This window comes from Salvelinus namaycush, chromosome 6, assembly GCF_016432855.1.
Source record: "Salvelinus namaycush isolate Seneca chromosome 6, SaNama_1.0, whole genome shotgun sequence".
Taxonomy (NCBI): domain Eukaryota; kingdom Metazoa; phylum Chordata; class Actinopteri; order Salmoniformes; family Salmonidae; genus Salvelinus; species Salvelinus namaycush.
Genome location: NC_052312.1, coordinates 38927216 through 38949652, shown reverse-complemented (window position 1 = coordinate 38949652; position 22437 = coordinate 38927216). Strand labels below are relative to the sequence as shown.

General features: G+C 45.4%; 1 protein-coding gene across 1 annotated transcript; it reads left to right on the top strand.

The window, feature by feature from the left end:
- The first annotated feature begins 335 nt into the window (after window positions 1–335).
- LOC120049384 (semaphorin-3C-like) lies at window positions 336–21863 on the top strand. Its single transcript, XM_038995654.1, has 16 exons — window positions 336–475; window positions 3442–3504; window positions 5612–5731; window positions 6989–7079; window positions 8578–8697; window positions 8932–9074; window positions 9174–9288; window positions 9865–9934; window positions 11862–12006; window positions 12280–12502; window positions 13947–14035; window positions 14679–14720; window positions 14951–15108; window positions 17061–17128; window positions 18038–18168; window positions 19316–21863. Exons 1-16 carry the CDS (start codon window positions 365–367, stop codon window positions 19748–19750), a joined length of 2124 nt encoding a protein of 707 aa, XP_038851582.1. The 5' UTR covers window positions 336–364; the 3' UTR covers window positions 19751–21863.
- The last annotated feature ends 574 nt before the right edge of the window (window positions 21864–22437 follow it).

The following is a 22437-nucleotide window of genomic DNA, read 5'->3' as shown; positions in this document are numbered from 1 at the left end:
CTTAGAGACAGAGGACGTTTACTTCTTCCTTCTAGCTTTAGGACAATACGGGCTTTTACAGTAGCTGGTCGGTCAGAGACAACCAAGCAAATGGTTTTTCCACAGATTTATTTTGCTCACCATGACTGTCCAGTGTTCATAAAGTGTCTGGAAAGTTGTGTTGTGTGGAATCTACTGCATGCATTGCAAAACAAATGCAATCACCTTCTATGCACTTGTTTAGTCAGTGTTAGCTGACTTGGTATAGTCCTGCTGTAAACGCTACAGATTCCTCATTATTTCCCACCATAACATTGTCTGTTTGTATCCCACAGACCTGCAGGCCTCCCAGACGGTGGAGTACTACAGTCTGTCAGACAAGGCCATGGACTACAGGATCCTGTTGATGGATGAGGACCAGGACAGGATGTATGTAGGCTGTAAGGACCATGTCCTGTCTATGGACATCAACAACATCACCCATGGGACACTCAAGGTGAGGTCCTCTGAACAGTCCGTTAAACTGCTAAGATTTTCTTTACAGCATCAGGGAAATGTTTAGTTGATCATTGTTTGTTGTGAAAGTATTGTAAGTAGAGACTGGATATAGCAGGATACTGACTTCATCTGCCTTATAGTATGATGGTGTGATGACTCATAACTCTCTGTCCGATACCAACATGAGTTCTATTACTTTCCATCCTATTTATCAAACTCTCACTAAAGGAGACAAAATGACCTTGATCTCATTTAGCTTTCCTTGCATGTGGCAGATCATGGCTGAATACATTAGGCTAATTATACAAGAGCAGTAATGGTGGTAATTAAGTTAAAATAGAGTACATTTTATATGCTAGATCACACCCATTTCATGGAACAAAATATGACATATATTAGTGGTGCCTGATGCAGCTCTGTGATTCTGTAACAGAAGTTCCATGCTAATTGTATCTCTGTGTGCAGTGAAGGAGCTATCCTGTCTATAACTGACAGGTGTGAAGAGCAGAACAGATGGGAATGCATTTAGTTTACCCCAGAGAGAGCTGTAGCACATCCATTTGCAAAGTAATTGCCTGATACGTTCCCAGCATTAGACCCTTCAAGCTCCTCACGGGATTGGAAATATAGCATTTACTGTAGACAAGTTATCATCATGATTGGGAAGTCACTACAGTGAAGAGCATCCCTATTAGGAAGTCACTACAGTGAAGAGCATCCCTATTAGGAAGTCACTACAGTGTAGAGCCTCCCTATTAGGAAGTCACTACAGTGTAGAGCATCCCTATTAGGAAGTCACTACAGTGTAGAGCATCCCTATTAGGAAGTCACTACAGTGTAGGGCATCCCTATTAGCAAGTCACTACAGTGTAGAGCCTCCCTATTAGGAAGTCACTACAGTGTAGAGCCTCCCTATTAGGAAGTCACTACAGTGTAGAGCATCCCTATTAGGAAGTCACTACAGTGTAGAGCATCCCTATTAGAAAGTCACTACAGTGTAGAGCATCCCTATTAGCAAGTCACTACAGTGTAGAGCCTCCCTATTAGGAAGTCACTACAGTGTAGAGCATCCCTATTAGGAAGTTCACTACAGTGTAGGGCATCCCTATTAGGAAGTGACTACAGTGTAGGGCATCCCTATTAGGAAGTCACTACAGTGTAGAGCATCCCTATTAGCAAGTCACTACAGTGTAGGGCATCCCTATTAGGAAGTCACTACAGTGTAGAACATCCCTATTAGGAAGTCACTACAGTGAAGAGGATCCCTATTAGGAAGTCACTACAGTGTAGGGCATCCATATTTGGAAGTCACTACAGTGTAGAGCATCCCTATTAGGAAGTCACTACAGTGTAGAGCATCCATATTAGGAAGTCACTACAGTGAAGAGCATCCCTATTAGGAAGTCACTACAGTGTAGAGCATCCCTATTAGGAAGTCACTACAGTGAAGAGGATCCCTATTAGGAAGTCACTACAGTGTAGGGCATCCCTATTAGGAAGTCACTACAGTGTAGAACATCCCTATTAGGAAGTCACTACAGTGAAGAGCATCCCTATTAGGAAGTCACTACAGTGAAGAGCCTCCCTATTAGGAAGTCACTACAGTGTAGAGCATCCCTATTAGGAAGTCACTACAGTGTAGGGCATCCCTATTAGGAAGTCACTACAGTGTAGGGCATCCCTATTAGCAAGTGACTACAGTGTAGGGCATCCCTATTAGCAAGTGACTACAGTGTAGAGCATCCCTATTAGCAAGTGACTACAGTGTAGGGCATCCCTATTAGCAAGTGACTACAGTGTAGGGCATCCCTATTAGCAAGTGACTACAGTGTAGGGCATCCCTATTAGCAAGTGACTACAGTGTAGGGCATCCCTATTAGGAAGTGACTACAGTGTAGGGCATCCCTATTAGGAAGGCACTACAGTGTAGAACCTCCCTATTAGGAAGTCACTACAGTGAAGAGCATCCCTATTAGGAAGTCACTACAGTGTAGGGCATCCCTATTAGCAAGTCACTACAGTGTAGGGCATCCATATTAGCAAGTGACTACAGTGTAGAGCATCCCTATTAGCAAGTGACTACAGTGTAGGGCATCCCTATTAGCAAGTGACTACAGTGTAGGGCATCCCTATTAGCAAGTGACTACAGTGTAGGGCATCCCTATTAGCAAGTGACTACAGTGTAGGGCATCCCTATTAGGAAGTCACTACAGTGTAGAACCTCCCTATTAGGAAGTCACTACAGTGAAGAGCATCCCTATTAGGAAGTGACTACAGTGTAGGGCATCCCTATTAGGAAGTCACTACAGTGTAGAACCTCCCTATTAGGAAGTCACTACAGTGAAGAGCATCCCTATTAGGAAGTCACTACAGTGTAGGGCATCCCTATTAGCAAGTGACTACAGTGTAGGGCATCCCTATTAGCAAGTGACTACAGTGTAGGGCATCCCTATTAGGAAGTCACTACAGTGTAGGGCATCCATATTAGGAAGTCACTACAGTGTAAGGCATCCCTATTAGCAAGTCACTACAGTGTAGGGCATCCCTATTAGCAAGTGACTACAGTGTAGGGCATCCCTATTAGCAAGTGACTACAGTGTAGGGCATCCCTATTAGCAAGTGACTACAGTGTAGGGCATCCCTATTAGCAAGTGACTACAGTGTAGGGCATCCCTATTAGGAAGTCACTACAGTGTAGGGCATCCCTATTAGGAAGTCACTACAGTGTAGGGCATCCCTATTAGCAAGTGACTACAGTGTAGGGCATCCCTATTAGCAAGTCACTACAGTGAGTGAAGTTTGTCAGTTTGCTTCAGAGTTTGTTTATTTCTGTTCAATATGTTCTCTTCCTTCCTTCCGCTCCACAAGCTGTCCCTGGTTTCTGGGTTTAAAAAAATTCCCAACTTTCCAAGACCAGGATGTGCAATGGTCCCTAATGAAGCTGTTTTCTGTGTTTCTCACCAGGTGTTTTGGCCTGCATCTGTTAGCAAGATTGAGGAATGCCAAATGGCTGGCAAGGACCCCACGGTAAGAACACTTACACTCAATATGTAGCACTAACCGCTAACTAAATCCACTGAAAGTCATGTGTGATGCTAACCGCTAACTAAATGAATGAACACACTATACTGATGATGTCTCTGGTCCTTCTCCATTAGCATGTGTTAGCATGTGTTAGCATCCTGGGTTCCAAACACGTGGGGCTGCAGATGTGGAGTTGAGGAGAGTCATTGACTCCTGGCATTCCTTATGTTAGTTGATAGACGAATGAGGCATAGGACTGCTCAAATCCACCCAGAGAAAATAAACAAGCATCAAAGCAGTATGCTAACTACTGTGACTGACAACAGATCTCATAACCTGTCCTGATCCCTTACTGCAACTCTGTTGTATTAGCATATACAACATCGACAACCTCAAAACAGCAGCTGGTGATTCAGTTTTCTGTAACTAATTAGGCTGTTTTGCATGTTAGGACAAAAATTCTGTTTTTGTTCCATTGTTTTTAATGGACTGTTGGCCTGTTTTTATTTGGACTGTGACTTCAAAGGCATTCATGTGGTGTACTGTTATGAAGCTAGTAGTCGTAGTTAGTAACAACAGCCACCTTGGCAGAGAGCTGCGGTCTTGTACAGTACTAGAGTGTAGGACCATAGTCTTGTACTGTAGGGGTAGAGCAGAAGCTGTTTCCAGTCAGTGGAGGGTGATTAGTGCTGCCTAGAGTCACGGCTCCAGCTCTGTGGACAGCCTCGCACAAATATTTGGCTGAGCATCTTTGTGTGGAGAAGCCCAGTGGTCGGCTTACCTCTCTCCTCCGCCTCTACTCTGCCATCCCTCTCTTTCGCAGCCCTGCCTGGTCTCTCTATCTTGCAGTCTCGGCCTCTCCCCTCTCTCTCGCTTTACTCTTACTGTCTCTCTCTGCCTCTCACTCACTCTTTCTTTCTCTCTCTTTCTCTCTCTCTGTTTAAACACGTTTTTTATACCGGACATTTTATTTGTCTTCCTGAATCGAGAGCCCTTGTCAGGTTGTTATGGTTACCCTCCCGATGTGTGTATATATTCAATTCCTCCTTACGATAGAATCCGGGGTCACCGGGCCTCCAGACTACGACCACACATTGTTAAGCACTGGAGGATGGCATTTGGGAGAAATATTCCTTTATTGTATGTATAAAAGCTTGAGATAGATTAAATCCATGTTTAAAAGTTCCCTCACTGTGTGATCCTCCCTTAAAGGCCATCAGCCGGGTTTTAAATCCCCTACTACAGTTGCTCTGGCTCTGAAGGGGGGCTGTGGCTGGATAGTTAACCCAAGCAAGCTCTGGGACATGATATTAGTTCATATGTAAATCTGCTATTGGATATGAGCAGACAGTGGGGGGCGTAGAGTTGATGGAGGGTGTCGTCTGAAGGGTGTTTATCTGCTAGGAGGAGAGGGTGAGGGAATGAAAGAAAGTGAAAAAGCGAGAGGGAATGAAGGGTGTGTAATGTTGGACGTATCATTGTTTTTCTCGGCGGAGTTGGTGTGCGGAGTGTGAGTGGGCGCAGCTGCTCCGTTTCCGTGGGGATGGCCAAGTTCCTAACGGCTCCCTGGGTGCTCCTCCGCTGGCTCGCTCCGCGGTCTGAGTTTTTATTACGCACAAAGCCCAGTGCTCTGGCCACTCCCACCTCGTGCTGAAGAGGGAAAGATCTCGATTGGGTCTGTAATCAGATCACAGGGCTGTATATACTCAGCTCTGGACTATATAGTATATACTCAGCTCTGGAGACGGGGCTTTGACGAAATATCACTTCACTGTTGACACCCTTTTTTCCACTCTACCAGTGCCAGGGAGCAAACTGGAAATAGCTATTATGATTGTACTTAATGACAGTATATAAGTAGCAAGTGAGGAAAGTTGGAATAACATTGGTAGCTAACCATTTGGAACTGTGTAATTGCTCTTTATGAAGCATAGCCCCTGACCAATCACAACTTGGCCACTGTTAGCTTTATGACCTTCTCAACAATTGCAGTCTGGAAGTATTTTGCTGTTGAACATGCAATATTGCATGATAGATTGATTGACTGATGTATGGATACTTTGGTGATTTCATACATTTACTAACCAATTTCCTCACCATCTCTCTGCAGCATGGATGTGGTAACTTCATCCGGGTGGTCCAGCCGTTCAACAGAACCCATCTGTTCATCTGTGGGAGTGGTGCCTACAGTCCTGTCTGTGCCTTCATCAACAGGGGCAGGAGACCAGAGGTTAGTATGCTCCTTGACTTATAATCAGGCCATGACAGCTTTGCTATAGTTCACCTACAGTATAGTCTCTACCACCATATTCTCATACAAATGGAAATTCCTGTGGATATGTGATGTGGTTATTGCTGAAACTAGAGTTTGGTAGGTTTACGGCTGGGCGCCTCTGCTTCTGAAACCAAACTGCCGGATTTTTTTATGTTTCATCTGGGGCAAGAGGAAGTCTGTCTTAATCCAAGACATCCTCAGGAAAGCAGCCATGACAGTTGAGTTTAGCCTTGTGTGCCAGTCTCTCTGAGACAGAGAAGAGAGGGATGGAGTAGAAGAGGAGGAGCTGTCTGCCCCGGTCTCTGGCCACCTGGCCCTGAAAACGAGACTGGGAAACCCCTCCAGGAGAAAAGCGCTCACTGAACTCACTGGCAGTTACAGCAGTCTGCAACGCCTGCCAAATGCTAATCGGCACAGAGTTCGAAACCAGGCTCTTTCTTCAGTATGGTGTCTTCTGTCATTTAGGGTTTTGTTTAAAAAGCAGCATTGCTCTGTTTTTCCCATCCGCCAATGCTTGGATGTGTCAGTATCGTTTCTCAGACTGGGTTTGCTAACAGTAACAAGCTGCTATTGTGGGACTTTGACGCATAACTCCCTGGGCTCTTTGGCCCCTAAGCGTGTGTCACATTGTTGTATGGGAGCCTAGTGAGGAGGATTTCAGTGTCACAGACAGGTCACCTTTGTGTGAGTGTGTCGCGGTACAGACCCTGTGATGAATGGCCACGGATTGCCGCCAGAGCCACGGGAAATCTTCATGCACCACTTGGAGAGCAGCCGCGCTTTTCTGGAGAACGTCTCTGGGCTGACGGCACCCCCTTCCCCTTCATTCCCCCAGTCAGAACTGTCGAAGTGTGGGTTGGACCAAACCGGGGGGATTTTCCGCTGACTGCCGAGATTGTAAATTCGGATGATCCATTTCACTGTGAGGGGTGGCAGAGGGCCAGGTCTGAGATGGAACCACAGCATCTCAGCCCATCGGAGGACATTCCTCCCTAATGGAATGTTCTTTTAATGTTCCGTGCAGACCAGTAAAGGTAAAGCCCAGCGATGGTTTTGTAACTCTTTAAACCGGAGGGAAAAAACCTTACTCTCGATTACCTTGAGAACATTTGGAATGCTCATAATCTCATATTTATTGCTAAAAAGAGCAGAGGGTTGAATTCCACCAAATTCCCATATAAAATCTGTTATTTACATTTTCTTTTCCTGCAGGAGCAAGTGTTCCACATTGACTCCAGAGCGGAATCTGGGAAGGGAAGGTGCTCCTTCAATCCTAGAGTCAACACTGTCTCCGTCATGCTTAGTAAGTTTTCCTCTGTCCCTCTATTGGCACTATTTATGTCTCTGCAGGACGCATCATACAAAAACCCAAATCGCTATACTTCCCCACCCTATGGTTAACCTGACTCCCCATCCCCCTTATCGGTGACCCTGCCGTAGGTCGGGCCGCACACCCTTGTCAGTCTGTGTCATCCTTTGGCCTCCGATCACAAGGAGAGGGCAGAGAGGAGGGGGTAGTGGTGGCAGAGAGGAGGGGGTAGTGGTGGCAGAGAGGAGGGGGTAGTGGTGGCAGAGAGGAGGGGGTAGTGGTGGCAGAGAGGAGGGGGTAGTGGTGGCAGAGAGGAGGGGTAGTGGTGGCAGAGAGGAGGGGGTAGTGGTGGCAGAGAGGAGGGGGTAGTGGTGGCAGAGAGGAGGGGGTAGTGGTGGCAGAGAGGAGGGGTAGTGGTGGCAGACAGGAGGGGGTAGTGGTGGCAGACAGGAGGGGGTAGTGGTGGCAGAGAGGAGGGGGTAGTGGTGGCAGACAGGAGGGGGTAGTGGCGGCAGAGAGGAGGGGGTAGTGGTGGCAGACAGGAGGGGGTAGTGGCGGCAGAGAGGAGGGGGTTGTGGTGGCAGAGAGGAGGGGGTAGTGGTGGCAGAGAGGAGGGGGTTGTGGTGGCAGAGAGGAGGGGGTAGTGGTGGCAGGGAGAGGACCTCTGAGTCAGACTAGGGGACAATCAGGCCTGTGTCTGGGCTAGATAAAAAGGCTCCATCTCCATACTGAACCCCTCATATGAGCCTGTGCTGTCTGGGGGATGTTGACACCACTGTTCCCCTCAGAGCAGCCAACCACATACAAACACTCACACTTGGACCTGAGCCACACCTCCAGAGTACATGCTGCTGCATGCTGGGCTGGGGCTGGTGGAATGATGAAGTGACAGAGTAATGGAATGATGAAATGCACAGAGGGTGTGGAGAGAGGAAAGAGAGAGAGAGTGCGGGCTCTCAGCCAGGTTCATTAGCAGAGTACAGGGAGATCAAACACTATGGCTGTAAATCCACTGTTGGCTCCATTACTGTTTACTGTCACCATTCCCTGTCCACAGTGATGTACTGTCTCTGTAAATAAAGGCTGTCATTGTAAATAAGAATTTGCCTAGTTAAATTCCATCCAAAATTCCATCACCATTGAATATGAACCCAGAATTTCCATTGCTGTCAATGGAAATTGAGACAGGCACATTTTTGTTCCCTTGGCCATAAATAGTCAGTGATTTTTTTTTGTGTTGGTGTTTTGTCAAGTCTTTAGGGCTCGTGGGGGGTGGAGAGAGTGTTCTGTTTGGTCAGATGGGAGTAAGATGGTTCAGCTATGATCCAGGGTTGTGTTCATTAGGGCACACCGTAGTGCAACTTTTTGAGATGGAAAATGAAAACAAGCTTATCTTAGTGGACAAGTTCAGGTAGTACCTCCCTGTTTTACGTCATTTTCTTCCATGTTGTGCCATAATGAACACAGTCCTGTATGTGTCTCTGTGTTTCAGACCAGGAGCTGTTCTCAGGCATGTACATAGACTTCATGGGGACGGACGCTGCCATCTTCAGGAGCCTCACCAGGAGGAACGCAGTGAGGACAGACCAGCACAACTCCAAGTGGCTGAGTGGTGAGCACGTACAGCAGACATATATGAAGCACATGTAATGTACACCAGAAGTCTCCAACTGTGACCCTGAAGAGCTAGAGGTTGGGCATGCGTTTGTTCCAGCCCTGCACTAACACATCTGGAGTTGGAGGTCCACATTTAGTACATCAAATGTACTTCAACTACTTTGACACTGGAGACAATGGACAGAACGTTATACTATAACATTTTAACCTGTTTATTTACTTTCCATAGAACCCATCTTCATAGATGCCCAGTTAATCCCAGATGGATCGGATCCCAACGATGCTAAACTGTATTTCTTCTTCCGGGAGAGACTGACGGACAACAGTGGGAATACCAAGAACATCCACACCATGGTCGCTAGAGTGTGTCCTGTAAGTGTGTGTTCAGGAAGTGTGTGTGTACGTGCGTGTGTGCATTGCATATGTGTGCATACATGAGACATTAACATGCATCTCTTTCAACGTCTACAGAATGACATAGGTGGCCAGCGTAGCCTGGTGAACAAGTGGACCACGTTCCTGAAGGCCCGGATGGTGTGTTCAGTTCTGGAGGAGGACGGCACCGAGACACACTTTGACGAGCTCGGTGAGGAATACGCCAACACCTACCTACTGTGTTCACCAAGGCCTGGAACATTCGGTTCCAACCCAAACCACTTCTCCTGTTTACCTAGAACTAAACATCTCCCTGGCCAGTCTCTACAAATACCAATGTATCTCAGATTCTCAGGTGTTTTGGATTATAAATAGGGTCTTTACACCTGTTTGTTGACCTGCTCCTCAGTATTGAAATAATTCATGGTTGCACTTTAGTTGGCTAGTCCACCTGTAGATTCTCTACAGACTATTAGTAACATTTTAAACTATCTTCTAGCTCTATCCCCAACCTTAACCCTTACCCTAACCTTTAGTCTAAACCTAACAAGTAGTAGCTGTTCAACAGATCGTTTGTTGATAATATGACACTCCGGACTATCCAAACAGAGTGACCCAATTCATCCCTTAGTATTATTTTAGTCTTCTGTGAGTCTATGGAGGTCTGTCAACACGGACATTCATTCAATTCATCTCCACTTCAGACTCTTCCGTTCCAGGAATATTAAACGATAAGGTGCATGATGAACGCTGACTCCATAACTCAACGTTGTGTTTACCCTTCCAGAGAGTGTGTTTTTGCTGGAAACTGATCACCCCAAGAGCCTCCTGGTGTTCGGCGTCTTCACGTCCACAAGGTGAGGCCAATGGTAATATTGCTAGAGCCTTAGTGGCTATGCTGACTGGCATGGCAGCACTGGATATCATTAGGAATGAAGCAGACATGACAGGAGCTCCTGGATAGAGACCCCCAGTATCACCTTACTGTAGCATTTAATTTCTTTATTTAACTAGGCAGGTCAGTTAAGAACAAATTCTTATTTACAACGACGGCCTACCCCGGCCAAACCCGGACGACGCTGGGCCAATTGTGCGCCGCCCAATGGGACTCCCAATCACGGCCGGATGTGATGCAGCCTGGATTCAAACCAGGTACTGCAGTGACGCCTCTTGCACTGAGATGCAGTGTCTTAGACCACTGCGGGACTTGGGAGCACACTCTAGTGACCTGCATGTTGTACCAGAGGAGGCTGGTTGGAGGAGCTATAGGAGGATGGGCTCATTGTAATGGGATAAATGAAATGGAGTCATACATGTGGTTACCATATGTTTGATGTGTTTGCTACTGTTCCATTCCAGCCATGACAATGAGCCCATCCTCCTATAGCTCCTCCCACCAGCCTCCTCTGGCACTACAGTATTTGGCTCATTGACTTAACTTTACCATACTGTTCGCATTTCATTGATCACTTTTTCTTATGTACTAGGAATGCAGTTAGTGAGCTCTGCTTCCTTTCGCAATGTTGACAGCAAGTTCATTATGTATGAGTATCACCATGTAGTACCTCTGGTGTTTCCTGAGGTCTACTGTTACTGTATATGGTAACTCAGACACTATATGTGTTCAATAACTTTATTTATCATCCAGGGCTTTTGCAGGATGGCTATGGATGCCTGTTATGTGTACTCACTGGTTTGTATTCACTAGGAACTAAACGGAAGCAAATGCGCAGAAACAGGAAGGGAACTATCAATAAGAAACACGTTTCTTTTTACATTGCAAAACATTTTGCTATGGTGTGCACTAATGAATACAACCCTGATTTCTTCAATCATCAAGGCTAATTGGGCAGTATCTAGATCAGGGTTACTCAACCTTGTAGCGTGACCCTTCCATAAATCCTAAGGAAACACTTGTATCTTTTAACCCGGCCATTTGAGACTCATCCTCTTTCTATAGCCAACACAAACAGCTTGTAGTCTCCATGTCTCCAAGCAATCTCTCGCTCTCGCTCTCTCTCTCTCTCTCTCTCGCTCTCTCTGTCTCTCTCGCTCTCTCTGTCTCTCTCGCTCTCTCTGTCTCTCGCTCTCTCTGTCTCTCTTTCGCTCTGTCTCTCTGTCTCTCTGTCTCTATCTCTCGCGCTCTCTGTCTCTCGCTCTCTGTCTCTCGCTCTCTGTCTCTGTCTCTCGCTTGCTCTCTGTCTCTCGCTTGCTCTCTGTCTCTCGCTTGCTCTCTGTCTCTCGCTTGCTCTCTGTCTCTCGCTTGCTCTCTGTCTCTCGCTCTCTCTGTCTCTCTCGCTTGCTCTCTCTGTCTCTCTCGCTTGCTCTCTCTGTCTCTCTTGCGCTCTCTCACTTGCTCTCTCTCTCTCTCTCTCTTATATATATATATATATATATATATATATATATGAATCTCCAACACAGTCTGTAGTCTCTATGCAACGTTGTCATTCCTATCAGCACAATGTGTTTCTTTCTTTTGCGCCTTCAGGCTTTCTCCTCTGTTTCACTCGCTGAACAAAGGCTCTCTCTGTATTACTGATGGTCATGTGGTTTTTATGCTCTGGTCCAAACCACATCATATCCTTCTGGGAATGGAGCAAGAATGGGGCAAGTTGGGTAGGGCGAAGTGGGGTGGCAGTAAGCTTCACCCGGATGGCTTGGATATCCTATGAACAGCGGGGTTTAAAGGACTGTGATGTTTTAACTGGATGGATCTGGGGGCTTCTGTCAGTTATCTACATTACACTGACCGCCGGAATGTGTGTGTGTCATTTCCCACAGCTCAGTGTTTAAGGGCTCGGCCGTGTGTGTCTACAACATGGCAGACATCTTGACAGTCTTCAACGGGCCGTTCGCTCACAGGGATGGGCCAAACTTTCAGTGGGTGGCGTACCAGGGACGGATCCCTTACCCCCGGCCTGGAACAGTGAGTTTAGGATCTAATATCTGTATTGAACTCAAAATAAGACAATTTCTCCAATGCAAATGTACAGTTCCTTGTTGTTCTCCTACACAGTATCTACTGTGTCTATCAGTGTGGTTGAGGAAACAAGGTCAGAGAAACATTAATCAATGAGGATGAGGACAGCAGAGTTCAGGGTCAGGGGTAGGCTTTTCCTTTCTGTACCTTTGTCACAGAGTTGAGTGGTAGGGATTTATTCACCTCTATAGCATCTCTCCTCTTTCTCCCTCCCTCCAGTGTCCAGGCGGAGCCTTCACCCCTCACATTCAGAGCACCAAGGAGTTCCCTGACGACGTGGTGACTTTTGTTAGGAACCACCCGGTCATGTTCAATTCTATCTACCCCGTGGGCAGGAGGCCCCTGGTGGTCAGAACGCAAGCTGACTACAAGTACACCTCCATCGCTGTGGACCAGGTGACCGCCGCAGACGGGCACTACCAGGTCCTCTTCCTGGGCACAGGTTTGTACTCAACGGTACATCCTTATTGATCTATTAGAGACAACTAGCACCCATTCCCACCACACAACATACACACACCACAGGCTGGGAGCAGCACAGGGTCAAGCCTGTACATCGCCTACATCCGCACCTAAGTAGCTGTTCAGGATGCCTGTTCAGGATGCCTGTTCAGGATGCCCTCAGACTAACATTCTCATATTCCTCGTCTCGCCACTTGTGTTCCATAACCATCAGAGTTACACTTTAAAGAGCTCTGACTAATGCGGTGGGTTACATGAGTGGGATGCTTCGTAAAGAGTGTGACATCGTCCATGATGGAGCATCCATGTTGGCTACGGATGCTAATAGATCTCCAGGCCCCAGCATGACAGCCTAAACGACCTGTTCTCTCTGTCACCAGGGGGTGGCGCCACCACAATGCCTTCATTATACATAACCCACTTAATTCCATTTTATTCTATATTGCGTTAATCCATCTCTGCTCTCTCATGCCATAACGCAGGCGTTTCATAAGCAAACTATTACAGAGGGGATATGAACTCAAGATAAGTAGTCAGTCTCGCTCTTCGGGGAATAGAACAATAGACTACACTATAACGAGCTGCATGAGAGACAAATAGACGGTCAGGAGGGCGATGCAGCCCACTGGGTGGAGGAAGAGGAAGAGGAAAGGTCTGAGCAACAGAGGGGCGTGTGGAGCTGGCTGTACGTCCTGCATCCCAGGGAGCCTCTCTCCTTTCTCTCACCCACAGCTGTTTATGTTTATCAGCCTTTCAGTCCTCCAAGATTCCTGAAGACATGCCAGTAATGTCAGACTGCAGGGCGGAGAAGTGGGGGCTTTGTTTCAGGGATGTGCAGAGTTTTTTTTCAGGGATTTCCAGGAGATCTTGCTGTAACTCTCCTCCCTCTCTCTCCCTAGCTAACTCCTGGACAAACATAGTTCTGCCCCTTTCCGTGGCCTTTGTCCGTTCTCCTCTATGTGGGTTCTAAAGCTCACAAACCCACAACTGACTTGACTGTGGATACCGGTCACAGCAATCGTGTTAAATTCAAACCCAAATATGTGTGAGGAGAAGAGCCAGCTCTATATTTATTTACTTTTTCATTCTAATTTTGCTAGCCATTCTAATTTTGCTAGCCACATGTGTCAATGTTGGGTCTGTGGTGAGGTTGGTGTGTGTGTGTGTGTGTGTGTGTGTGTGTGTGTGTGTGTGTGTGTGTAGGGGTTTGTGCCTGTGAAGTGGTTGTCCAATGACTGTCTCCATTCTCTGACGTGTATATGGAACTGATAGATGCGCACACACACACACACATTTCAAAACAATAACATGTAGTATGTCAATTGTGAATTATTTTGTCTGTAATGTCTTTTTCGTTATGTGTTGGCTAATGGGGATCCTAATAAATCAAATCAAAATGTCTCTGTGTGTGTGTGTGTCCTCAGACAAAGGGACAGTGCAAAAGGTCATCGCTCTCCCCACAAACCGCTCCCTGGACCAGGATCTGATACTAGAAGAGCTGGAAGTATTTAAGGTTTGAATTCTCTCTCTCTCAATCACAGACAGACAAATGTCTCTCTCTCAAATGCAGACAGAATAGGAGCTTTTGGCTTTTTCACAAAGGGTCGCAGACTGTACTCCTAAGGGAGGAGCATTCAGGAGAGTGATGACCCGGGCACTAGACCACCACACAAGACTGATGGGAAGCATACTGACATTAGAGGGCGATGCCAGTCACCCATACCAACCCTCACACGCTCTGATTTATCTCAGCCTGATAAACAAAGCAAGTTATCCGTGTGATCAAGGCCCAGCCAAGCTTTAATCTCTCTCTGCACCTGGACGACACCGGTCTCCCACTAGTGTAGTTTTACATGTCATAGAGATCTCACATAGTGTTCCTACTAGTGCCGCGCGGTGGAAGGTGATGTGGTATTCAATAGGACGTTAGATAACCTGAGTGTTGGTAAAAAGATCCCTACACAGAATGTAAAGGATAAAATGTATTTCCTAAGATTTACGGTGTGCAACAAGGACTAGCTCAATCACACCTACAGTCTTATGTAATATGACATGAAAGATAAGAAAGTTATTATGGTCCATTACTTTTATGACATTGGGTCACAACATTTGTTACATAAGATTATTGACATTGTGGCATGTTTCTCTCTTCCCAGAACCAAGTTCCAGTGACAAACTTGAGAATATCTTCCAAAAAAGTTAGTATATACAAGCAGTGCTTAATGTATCTCAATATTGTTTCAAAATGCTTCTGATTAGCTCATTGCTATCGCCTAATGCAATAGTTTATTTTCTGCATTAAAATTGTGACTCAGCCGGAAAGCCAGCTAATAAGCCATAATTGTCCATGAGCTTAACTTAGTTAAGTCACTCTTCCACTTATTAAAACAAACAGTGTGGTTGACATTTGAACTGTTTTGCCTTGCAGCAACAGCTGTACGTAAGTTCAGAGCACGGCGTGTCCCAAGTGTCTCTGCACCGTTGCCATGCCTACGGCTCAGCCTGCGCCGACTGCTGCCTGGCCAGAGACCCCTACTGTGCCTGGGACGGCCTGAGCTGCACCCGCTTCTACCCCACTGGCAAGAGGTACGGTACTACAGACCCTGGTTTGGGTCAACATCAACAGTACAACACCAACTGTGAGAAAAGACCACTCTAAAGCAAACCGAGCGGCACAATTAACATTTTACAGTGTTATTCCACTCTATGGTGCAGTCTGCTTTTACCCGTAAAACATTGGTGCTGAGGACCCAGGTTGTTAAGGGTTACAGTATAGGGCAACACTTCACATAGCTTAGGTGTTATTCATGGGGACTTAGTTGGGAATAAAGACAAGTCATTATACAGCTCTTAGTTGTTTGTTTGGTTTTCCCAAAGATATACATACTGTCACAAGCCGGCTCATAGCCTGTGACAAAAATGAGGGGACACGAACAACAGGTATAGGCCAATTAAAAATGTTCTTTATTATAAACCAAACAATTAACTTTAAACAAAGAAAAAGGAATGAGGTGTGGAAGTATCATAATGTAAGGTGTATGTAAAGTGCATGGATGCGTGAATCGGTGTGTGTGAATATGACTGAGTGAAAACTATGCAAAACTACAAAGGAACAAACAAAACAGGATCATACCTGGAGGAGCAGAGAGAGAGAGAGAGAAGTAATTAGTGAAGCAGTTTATACCCTGAGCCCAGGTGGCTCCAATCACTAACGACCCTCCTCTGCCTGCAGGAGGAACCTGCATGCACGTTCTAGCCTGTTACTGTAATTACTTAGCTAGTTTATTCCACTGGTATAAGGCAATGTATTAGGCTGGTTATACAATGTATCTGCAGGTCGGAATGATAACATACACTATAGAAAACATTAAGAACACCTGCTCTTTCCATGACCAACTGACCTGGTGAATCCGGGTAAAGGCTAGGATCCCTTATTGATGTCACTTGTTAAATCCACTTCAATCAGTGTAGATGAAGGGGAGGAGACAGGTTCAAGAAGGATTTTTAAGCCTTGAGACAAGTGAGACATGGATTGTGTATGTATGCCATTCAGAGGGTGAATGGACAAGGCAACAGATTTAAGTGCCTTTGAACAGGGTATGGTAGTAGGTGCCAGGTGCACCGGTTTGTGTCAAGAACTGCAACGCTGCTGGGGTTTCCACGCTCAACAGTTTCCTGTGTATAAATAATTGTCACGCCTACTCCCGCTCTCCCTCCCTGGCGCTCGAGGTTGCCAGGCTGCCCAGCACTACACACTCCTGCCACCATCATTACGCACACCTGTTTCCCTCGTCACACGCATCAACGGTTCATTGGGCTCGACTGGACTCAATCACCTGCATTCATTATCCCTCCCCTATATCTGTCTGTTCCAGAGGTTGTTCCCCGCTTCAGCATTATTGTTGCCATGTCGTTCTGTTCCCCCTGTTCTGACACTGTTCCTGTCCTGTTCCTTGTCTGTGTTTGGTATACTCAGTGTATACACCATGTGTTCTTGAATTGATCCAACCATAGCTATAACACAGCCGTAGCACAGTGAGTGATACCGTTCTACTTTGAACAGTCCCCCCTCTGGTTTCCCTCCTCACCGGCTGCTCAGCTGCCATTTCAGTCAACCACAGTTCAAGTATAGCTTGGTTATCGAACAGAGGCTCTGCCCCTTTACTCCACAGAAATCCTGCTGGAAATGTGCCTGCTGTTTAAGCTCTCTCCCTGTAGCTGTTGGATGGGATGCGACTGAACCATATGGTGGAATAACACTGTCAAATGTTCCTCACACCGCTGTGTCTGGCTCAGTGGTCCTTCCTCACTGTTGATATTATGAGATTTTCATAATGGGCTGGAGGGTTGGTATAACCATGTTTCTAAGCTACTGGGCTTTGTGAAAGGTATTTATTCTCCAACTAGTTTATGTAGGCAATGAAACTAGATATACAATATATTTGACAGGATTCAACGGTTAGGCCACTTCACAGTACATAGTGTGTATATATATATAAATAAATAAATATTTATGGATGGTTATGGTTTCTATACAGAAGGAGCAGAAGACAGGACATCATCCATGGCAACCCACTGACTCAGTGCAGAGGATTCAACCTGAAAGGTATGACAACATCCAGCCAACATGCACCAAATGCCTGAGAAACCCACAGCTCTGTTGAATTTGCCAACAGCGGGCATTGGTGTGCTTATCCATTTATCTGATTTGCTCGACTCATTTGTTATGTGGCTAGTCTATCCCAGCTGTACTCATTTTACTCTAAAAGAGTCTAACACAGATTCGGTTGGTTTATGGGTCATTTGAGTTCAGGTGTGTGTGTGTGTGTGTGTGTGTGTGTGTGTGTGTGTGTGTGTGTGTGTGTGTGTGTGTGTGTGTGTGTGTGTGTGTGTGTGTGTGTGTGTGTGTGTGTGTGTGTGTGTGTGTGTGTGTGTGTGTGTGTGTAATCAAACAGACTATACAGAGATGATTCACTCAATCAGCTGTCGGCAAGCGGTCTAACAAGGGGAGGCGCTATGGTCCTCATAGTGCCACATTCCAGTATAAGTCTGTGTAAATGAACATATGTCATGGGACTAAACCATATGGTCATTGGTGCTAATTAGTCTATACCCTGTCATCCATCCAGCATGGGGATGAGCTAGTTGGCTGGGACATAAACATCAGATGGCAATGCTGTCAGTTAAAGACCAGGTCAACATAGCTTGTTCTACTATACAGATATGAAGTGCATCTCAGGGGGAATGCAATCTGACAAACAAGCGTACATGGGGGATAATCTTAATTTGAGTCAAATTTCTTTAGTACATTGAAGTCAATAGGAGACTAATTGAAAATTAGACTTAAGGGTACGTTAGGATTTGCCCACTAGTGACTGGGAGGGTTTGGTTGTACTGCAGGTGTCACTAACCCTCAGGTCAACTTTTGACCCTGACTCTTGGGACCTACATCATCCCGTTGTGTGGTTAATGTCTGTCAATGAGTTGCCGTGTGTGTGAAACACCCTTGTTTCAGCGTACAGGAACGCGGTGGAGATGACCCAGTATGGGGTAAAGAACAACACCACCTTCCTAGAGTGTCTTCCTAAGTCCCCTCAGGCCTCCGTCCGCTGGCTCATCCACAGAGACAATGACAGGAGGAAAGAGGTCAGAAAACAACTTCCCGAGTCAAAGTCAATTGAGAAGCTGGGTTGAACCATAGAAATGGAATGATTCATTCTGTGTGTTCAACGTCAGAGCTGGCTCAATTCCGACTCCAGTTTCTTGCAAATCAATGACGTTTTAGACAAAAATGTAATCCCATGACGTGAAGGAGGATTGATTAGGTATCGTTGTTCCTCAGTCAGTAACAAACGGGACAGACTGAGTACAAAGGCTGTTGGCGGTCGATTACAATATCAAACACGTCATTACAATCGAATGATTGTGTCGAATGCCTTGATCTAGTTGGAACTAGATCAATGAATTCGACACAATCCTTTGATTGTGATGACATGTTAGTGATCTGATATTATTTCAAACACGTCACGCCTCGGGGATGACGTTGCAAAGTATTTATTGTCTGTGTAACAAGGTAGTGATATACTGTAGATCAGATGTGATATGGGACCTAACTAATGAGTCTATTCTCAACGGGGGAAACATTTCACATTACTGACACCCTCTAAGACTTCGTGCTGCCCATCAGGCCATGAGAAATGATACGGGGCTGTGCAAAGAGAGCACCTGCTCTTTGATAAAGATTCACATCTTTTACAGATTTCGCTGTTTATAGCTCATGCATAATATTCATATCAGAGATTCTATGAAAATGAGTACTCCAGGTGAACTGTTTAAAGACGTCCTCCAGCGATGTTTGACCTTTTACTGTTGAAAAGCGATATCCCCAGTATACATACAGTAAAGGACACACTAGAGGGTAAAAAATGTATGTTTTCAGCTAAATTGTGTTTTTTAGACACAACTGCAAACTTCAAAGAGCAGGACATTCATGGCTGATGGGAAGTCGTGATGTCATGGGCCTCCCCATTGCTTGAGGAACAATAGAGAACAAAAGAGGAAAGCCCCCCCCCCTTCCTTGTGCTATCTCATGAAATATCTAGACCACCTATTGAGATGTGCCTTACGTTAAGTAAATCCAGTGTTAAATGAGGTGAAAAGGAGACTGGAGTGCCACTTTAAGTTGATTTGTCTTTGCTCGATTTACTTGACTATAGATCATGCTGTGGGATAATGTGTTATTCTATAGGACAATTAAGACCATTCTGCTGACACCTCTCTTTCCCCCTTCCAGGTGAAGCTGGGTGACCGTGTGGTTGCCACTGACCACGGCCTGCTCATCCGCTCCGTTCAGCTGTCCGACCAGGGCCTGTACTATTGCCTGGCCACAGAGAACACCTTCAAGCGCACCGTGGCCAAGCTCCGCCTGCGTGTCCTGAGTGAGGCCATGGTGTCAGTGCTGATGGACAAGCAGCAGTCTCCCTGGGCCTGGGCCAGCACCCTGCACCCCAAGGCCCTGCTCTCAGCCTTCAGCCCTGCAGAGAGCCTGGCCATACAGCAGTACTGTAAGGAGAGAAAGCAGCTCCAGAGCCTGCAGGGGGCCAGGCAGCAGAAGGGGATGAAAGGAGGGCCTCCTCTACGGGGAGACATGGCCAAGCTCAAGCCCCTGCTAGACCTCCGGAAGAGCCGCAACCGCAGGAACCACCTGGAACTGCCTGATGATGTTTGACTGGGGGAGACAAGGGGTTAATAGGGCTGTGGAGAGGGGGGTATACATGAACACACACACCTGGCCACACACACACAACCCCCGAGCTCCCACCCTGCCAAGAGGCAATGGACCTGAACTGAACACTTCCCCAGCTCCAGCTACTGTAGGTTTACAAGGAGAGAGTGGGACTCACCCTACCTGGGGCTGTCTGTAGTCTTATATGCATGAGGTACACTGACCAGATGACTGTGATATACATGCACACCTCACATCCTATCACACTCGCCAATTAGACAGAGGTGTAAGCCCTGACCCTGGATCAGGACACATGGAGATGTGTGGATTTAGGCATTGGGTTCAGGTGTCGTAGGCTACATACACAGGATGACTTACTGCATTCAATGCTGCTCCCATAGTTCTATGATAATACTTGCCACACATATATACTGTAGTCACGCTATACAGTAGGCAATGGTCTGATAGCAGTATTGTAGTATATTGCAGTGTAGACATTTACAGCATGGGGAAATGGATCAGGCAGCATGTAATGGCTTAGTATGGATGGATGGATGTCTGGTCCAAGGATAACAAACCTGGAGTTACAGATGGTAAAGATTGTGATTGAGTAGGGAAATCATTGGCATATTAATTTGTATATCCAAGAGGAGTGTTTCATAGGGAGCACCCTAGCTGTTTACACTCTGCTCTGCAACTGTACATTGACTCATATTCATCCATATGAACACTGTTTACAACTACCACCTATTACAGTTTTACATTTGACAAAACGACAGGGCTATCGTCAATATCAGAAACAAATCTCTCATTGTATGACCCGTTTCTATGTTCACGTTGTAGCTCTGTCTCTATGGAGGAACTCTATCCCTCCTAACACCAGATAAAATAGCAGCACTGCCTATACAAAGGGCATATTGTCCATACTACGTGGTCCCAATAAAAAAATATTCCAGCCTTGGAAATTAAAACATAGTGGCTAGGCCAAAGTACACCTCCAGCTCAGCTGCCAACCATATGGACAGTACCGTTACACTAAAACATGTAGCGCTGTGTGAGCAAAGAACCTTCGTTGGGAGGGGTTCTGCTCAATTTATTACAGGAACACTGGCAAGACCACCCTACATGTTCACAATCCTTACTCAGTCATTTTCTAAACATCACGTTTAATAGGACAAAGGTCATGTAAAATGTTAGGTCACAGCCTCCTTACATTCTGTCTTCTTTCCTGTATTTATTCACGTTACTTGGAACATGTATGTTCTTAAATGGTACGGGACATTGTGCCATACTGTACAAGTATCTCTTCGATAGTGTATGATACTGTGTTATCAGCACATAAGCATGTTAATGTATATCAAATCCATCTAAACTTTGTGGCTATTTGCAATACATCGCAGGATTGGTTTTATACCGATGGAGTATAGCAGTCACGCACATCCTAGCTTTTGTATTCAGGTACATACACTCCTGATTTTGGGGTTTGCATTTTCTTGATCCATGATTTGATGAGATATATTTAATCTCCTTACTGAGTTTTAATTTCACGTACAGCAAGACAGACATGCACGATCAAAAATAATCATGATGAACATTTAACTTGAATATCATTCTAATCATTTTGAATAATGCATTTAATTCACAGTTTGTGCGATGGTCAGATTGGCACTCTCTGTTTTATATAGTGTGAATAGCTCTTTCCTGTTTGTCTCAGAAGTATAGTCTGTGTAGATATATTCATGGTTGGTATGTGTACAGAGTGTTTTTCATTCTATATTTTCATCATAACTTATGTCATTGTGTCCAGTTTTTGTGGATCTGCGCTTTTGAATGTGACCCTAGTGTATATAATTTAACACATCTCATCAAATATTCTCGACCGTATCTGCAAATTGTAGAGATATATTTTCATTTTGACAAAATATTTTTTAAAGGTCTGGCTTTTCCTTAACATAAATCTCTAGACTGACGACTCGTTTAAGTTTTGATCAATTCAAACTTTTAACAAAGAAGTGTCGTCATAGTGATGTTCAATGTCATTTCCATGTTATCATAAAACTGGTGTATTTCTATTTATTAATGTCATGACAGCCTGAATAAATGCATTTAGAAAGTACTTTGAATTTCATACATTTTGGTTGTAAGTAGTCATAGATGAATCTGACAGGAGAGGAACAGCAGGATCATTCCAATGAGCAGTAAGTCCCCATATTTCACTTATCTCTTCAGATGTGATACACTTTCACCGTTCACAGTCACGCTTAGGAATTACATCGATTTATTGAACGTAGGAAATTCATATTAGGTTGTTGGCACCTTAATTGGGGAGGACAGGCTTATGGTAATGGCTGGAGTGGAGTAGGTGGAATGGTATCAAATATAGCATACACATGGTTTCCATGTGTTTGATGCCATTCCATTTACTCCATTCCAGCCATTATTATGAGCCGTCCTCCCCTCAGCAGCCTCCACTGAAATTGTATGATGAATGAAAACAATCACATTACTGTTCTATTGGCTATTAGATATTTGCCGTGTTCATGTGCTAGTGGGAAATCTGAAATGTCCATCTTGCTAACTGGTTGAACGCGGCATGTGTATATTAACTACAACCAGTTAGCAAGTCAAATGTAAGTTTCCTAGTTCCGACTAGCACGTGAATGCGGCGAATTCTGAGGAATTATGGGTAG

What these genes read in the sequence shown, in the direction of transcription:
- LOC120049384 (XM_038995654.1), top strand. Translation starts at nt 365, where the DNA reads ATGGACTACAGGATCCTGTTGATGGATGAGGACCAGGACAGGATGTAT. An exon ending in CACTGTCTCCGTCATGCTTA is followed by an intron (nt 7,080 to 8,577) that starts GTAAGTTTTCCT and finishes TCTGTGTTTCAG; the next exon opens with ACCAGGAGCTGTTCTCAGGC. An exon ending in GACACACTTTGACGAGCTCG is followed by an intron (nt 9,289 to 9,864) that starts GTGAGGAATACG and finishes TTACCCTTCCAG; the next exon opens with AGAGTGTGTTTTTGCTGGAA.